Source organism: Anomaloglossus baeobatrachus, chromosome 12 (genome assembly GCF_048569485.1).
Source record: "Anomaloglossus baeobatrachus isolate aAnoBae1 chromosome 12, aAnoBae1.hap1, whole genome shotgun sequence".
Taxonomy (NCBI): Eukaryota; Metazoa; Chordata; class Amphibia; order Anura; family Aromobatidae; genus Anomaloglossus; species Anomaloglossus baeobatrachus.
Genome location: NC_134364.1, coordinates 33,816,819 through 33,821,818, shown reverse-complemented (window position 1 = coordinate 33,821,818; position 5,000 = coordinate 33,816,819). Strand labels below are relative to the sequence as shown.

Genomic DNA, 5,000 nt, shown 5'->3' with positions numbered 1-5,000 from the left:
GATAGATAGATAGAGGGATAGATAGATAGATAGATAGATAGATAGATAGATAGATAGATAGAGGGATAGATAGATAGAGGGATAGATAGATAGATAGAGGGATAGATAGATAGATAGATAGATAGATAGATAGAGGGATAGATAGATAGAGGGATAGATAGATAGATAGAGGGATAGATAGATAGATAGATAGATAGAGGGATAGATAGATAGATAGAGGGATAGATAGATAGATGATAGATTGTTTTTGTTCAAGAATAAATGTGGGAAAAAATTAAGGCATCCCCTGATAATAAGCCCCAGCCCATTTTTTTGGAGCAAAAAATATTATAAGACCCTGTCTTATTTTTTGGGGAAACACATTAGGGAGGACAAGTAATAATCAATGTATCCTGCGTGTCCCGTACCTGAGCGCGCGCGGTGTCCCGCTCTACGATGACTGCCCCCATTTCTTCCGCAGTGATTTGCTCTCTTCTCTCCTGGCTCCTCTTTATATGCTCTAATACCAGGTCTCCGTGGTGCACAATGTCGGCGCCGTCTTCGGCTTCATCTAGTTTATCGAGCAATTCTTGGAGAGTCTACAAAAAATAAAAAAGGGGGTAACATAGGTGTTTTGCCTGCAAGAGGCACACATCACAAGCAAAGCTAAAGCCAGCAGGAGGCTTTCATGCAGTCCAGTATACCCAACGATTGCTCCATTGCTCACGAGGCGTCTGCTTAGAAATCACTTACTATTTAATACATAGAAGTTTAAGAAATGCTGGAGGCAAAGATGTGGCAAAAACAACCGAGAAGACGATTTAGGTAAAAAACCGCCAGCATCTTCTTAAAAACCTCGATGGGTGCGCCGGAGTGTAAAAGACATTGTGTACACAAACCGCACAAGTCCTGCCATGATCTTTAGGAATTGGGTTTCATTTTTTCTCCATTTTCAGGATTTCTACTTGTCAGTAGATGGAAGCATACTCTAGTTCAGGGGTCTCAAACACGTGGCCCCTCAGGCTGTGTCTTGCGGCCCGCAGGCTGTGGACCTGGTAACGATCGCGGCCGGTGCAGGAGCCGCAGCCGTCAGCGCTTTATTTCAGATGAATGTTTAGCCGGCGCTGTGCAGTGAAGCCCTCTCTGCACAATGCAATGGCAGCCACCGGCCAATCAGAGTCAAGCATTTGACGCCTACAACCTCAGCTGTTTGCCTTTGATTGGTCGGCGGCTGCTATTGGAATAGTTGTGCAGAGAGAACTTGACTGGCAAAACGTTCCAGGTCTCTAACTTAATTTTATCTAAAGGGTGCTTTACACGCTGTGACATCGCTAGTGATAGCTAGCGATGTCGCGAGTGATAGCACCCGCCCCCGTCGTTCGTGCGACAGGTGGTGATCGCTGCCGTAAAGAACAATATCGCTACGGCAGCGTCACACGCACATACCTGTTCAGCACCGTCGCTGTGACCGCCGAACAATCCCGCTTTCAAGGGGGAGGTGTGTTCGGCATCACAGCAACATCACTAAGCGGCCGGCCAATAGCAGAGGAGGGGCGGAGATGAGTGGCCGGAACATGCCGCCCACCTCCTTCCTTCCTCCTTTCCGGTGGACGCAGGTAAGCAGATGTTCGTCGTTCCTGTGGTGTCACACACAGCGATGTGTGGTGCCGCAGGAACGACAAACAACCTGCGGAATGAAACACCAACGACATTATGATTTGGAGCGACGTGTCAACAATAAACGATTTTTGACGTTTTTGCGCTCGTTGATAGTCGCTTCTAGCTATCACACGCTGCGATGTCGCTAACGGCGCCGGATGTGTGTCACAAACACTGTGACCCCAATGATATATCATTAGCGATGTCGCAGTGTGTTAAGCATCCTTAATGTCTGGCTGAACCCAGCAAGCCCGAACATCTACGGGTCCGCTCATCTCTACTGACAACCCATGGTGACCTGGAATTTGCCAAAGCTGAGAGCTTGAGCCGCTTGATCTAACTTGGGAGCCCGGCTGCTGTGATACGCTGCGGTGCAGACATTTGTACAGCGACTGACCAGTGCAGCAAACTCAGCAGTGGGCTACACTAAAGCCGGTAATGCACCATAGAGGTCCATTTCTCCCATCTCGACCATACACATGCATGCTCAGTTCAGCCGGGTGTGCAAGTGTTCTCAGCAGGAAAAAGTTCATCACTAGTGTTGCGCGGATCCGAACTGTAAAAATCTGGATCCGCGCGGTTTCAGCGCCCGATCCGGGTCCGATCCGGATGCGGGAATCCGGCTGCACGATCCGGATCCGGGATATTTATTCATTCTCTCGCTCTCTCTCATCCAGTCCAATCCAATCTTCCAAGACATCTGCCATCCGCAGAGACTCAGCCAGCCTCCTTACATATTGGGTGGTTGGCCAGCTATGAGGTCAGTCTCTGCTCTTTGGACTGAAAGTCATTGCTAGCTACACCCCACACACCAGCCCTAGGTCACCGCGGGGCTCCACAGTCATCCACATTAGATCCAATATAACTCCAGGTTATTATAAATCTTTCTTTCCATTAGTTGGGGGCACAGAATAGCTCCATGCGGCTTCATAGTCTAATTTGATAGCCGGTTATCTCTTTAACTCTAAAGTTTCTCCAAGTGGGTATAAGAAGACTCATAAGCCATGCAATGCTTCTCTAGGAACAAAAATATACAAACAGCCTCTTCAGGGGGAAAGTAGGCTGAAACTGTAAACTGCACCTATATTCCCAGAGGAGCATTGCATGGTTTATAAGCCTCCTTATAACGGACTTGGCGATCTCCCCAATAAGAAACTTTAACTCTTAAAACCCAAGGAAGGTTTCTCACCCAGCCAATTCAGTTCTTTCCAGCTTTGCACTGATGAGGGGCAAACGCCCAGAAACATGCACCTGGAGTGTCTGGTTTGTGCTCTTATCCTAAGTTATGTGGCTCAAAAGGGTTCGATATTCTTTTAGAATTGCTATATCTGATACGTAGCGCTAGAGTCCATGTCCTCTTTCTCTCCGATAAGGCTATTTGCATGGTAAGAGTTAGACAAGTGCACAAAGGAAGAGTTCTTTCTCTTGGTTCTTTCTTCACAGTGCATGTCCACCAATATATGTCAGACTAATAGCATGGGACAGCTCAGTATTTAGCACTGTACAGTAGGCAACACAATAGCTCAGTGGTTAGCACTGTACAGTGGGTGGCACAGCGATCAGTGGTGAGCACTGTAAAGTGGGCGACACGGAGGCTCAGTGTTTAGCACTGTGCAGTAGGCAGCACAATAGCTCAGTGGTTAGCACTGTACAGTGGATGACACAGTGGCTCAGTGGTGAGCACTGTACAGTGGATGACACAGTGGCTTAGTGGTGAGCACTGTACAGTGGGTGGTACAGTGGTTAGCATTGTACAGTGGGTAGCACAGTGGCGAACACTGTACGGTGGGCGTCACGATGGCTCAGTGGTGAGCACTGTGGAGTGGGTGACACAGAGGCTCAGTGGTTAGCACTGTACAGTGGGTGTCAGGGTAGCTCACTAGTTAGCACTGTACAGTGGGTGGCTTGGTGGCTCAGTGATTAGCACTTTACAGAGGGCAGCATCGTAGTTCAATGGTTAGCACTGTAGAGTGGGCACTATGGTAGCTCAATGGTTAGCACTGTACAAACGGCTACACAGTGGCTCAGTGGTGAGCACTGTACAGTGGGTGACATGGAGGCTCAGTGATTAGCACTGTACAGTGGGTTTCAGGGTAGCTCAATGGTTAGCACTGTACAAGGGGCTACACAGTGGCTCAGTGGTTAGCAATGTACAGAGGGCAGGACGGTGGCTCAGTGGTTAGCACTGTTACTTTTCAGCGCTGGGTTTAAATCCCACTAAGGACTACATCTGCAATGAGTTTGTATGTTCTCTCCATGTTTGGAGTGTGGAAACTGGAGGAATCTCATGGAAAAACATAGATAGGGAATGTAGATAGCGAGCCCCGATGGGGACAGTGATGATGTCTGTAAAGTGCTGCGGAACTGATGGCGCTAGTATATTAGTGACCAAAATAAATAAATAGTATCTTCAATAGAGGGGTATAATCCGCCCCTCTAGGGGTTATTCCAGAAGCTGAAAAACAAGCAGCGGGAGGTCTCGCTGGGGGAGCGCTTACCATGTCACTTTCTTAGGGTTAATATCTTCCATCCTAGACAAGAGACAAGAGAGAAAGAGACAATGAGACGTGGTAAGGAGGAAAGCGCGAGAGGAGAGTGCGGGGGGGAGTGCGGGGGGCGCTAAGTGGCCCAAGACTCGCTCCTCAATTCACAAGCAAAATGAATTCTCTTTCCAAATCTTTGGGAGTTGAAGTAATTTTGCTGCGCGAGTCTTCAGGGGCCGCCCCGCGCTCCCGACGCATTACCGCGCCAGCTGTTCCGCTGTATCTTTCAATAATGCCGAGCTCATCTCTCCTCGGCTGCAGCCTGTTAACTTATTAATGTTTACCGCAATATATGGCTACAGGGATCAGCGCTTCATATGTGCCGAGGCGATTCAGTAAAGCAGGCGCTTCACATGTTTTTATTGATCGTTTCGCTTTTAATTAGGCGTCTCACTTTTCCACTTTTTTTCTTTTCATTCCTGCCATAAAGAAGAATGGGGGATGATCTATATAAAGCACCGCTCTGATCCCCAGAAATATTACACCCCTCATCCGCTCCCCAGTCTCGTGAATTGCACAAACTTATTCTATTTACAGTGAAGTTTGTACACTTGGAGTATGCCTGAAGATAGAGCGAAGTCCTTAAAGGAGTTTTCTGAGAGTGGAGGCTGAGCTGCACTACCACACATGACCTGCAGACACGTGGGGCGCTGATTTTAAAAAACAAACAAACAAACAAAAAAAGCAGACATTTATTCCTAATTCGGCTCAACCATTCTAATCATTTTAAGAGATTGGAACGAGAGTTGATCGGATTGCCAATAATCCGGGTCCGGTGGATGAGAGAGAGAAAGAGAGAGAGAGAGGGAAAGAGAGAGA

At 47.8% G+C, this 5,000-nt stretch overlaps 1 protein-coding gene across 1 annotated transcript in view; it reads right to left on the bottom strand.

Moving 5' to 3' along the window:
* The window catches only part of MIPOL1 (mirror-image polydactyly 1), a 416,191-nt gene that overhangs the window by 183,553 nt on the left and 227,638 nt on the right, over positions 1-5,000 (bottom strand). Inside the window, exons 8-9 of the mRNA XM_075331008.1 lie at positions 4,145-4,169; positions 408-578 (exon numbers count right to left, since the gene is read on the bottom strand). Of these exons, the coding sequence (XP_075187123.1) occupies positions 408-578; positions 4,145-4,169 (196 nt within the window). The remainder of the gene's footprint in view (positions 1-407; positions 579-4,144; positions 4,170-5,000) is intronic.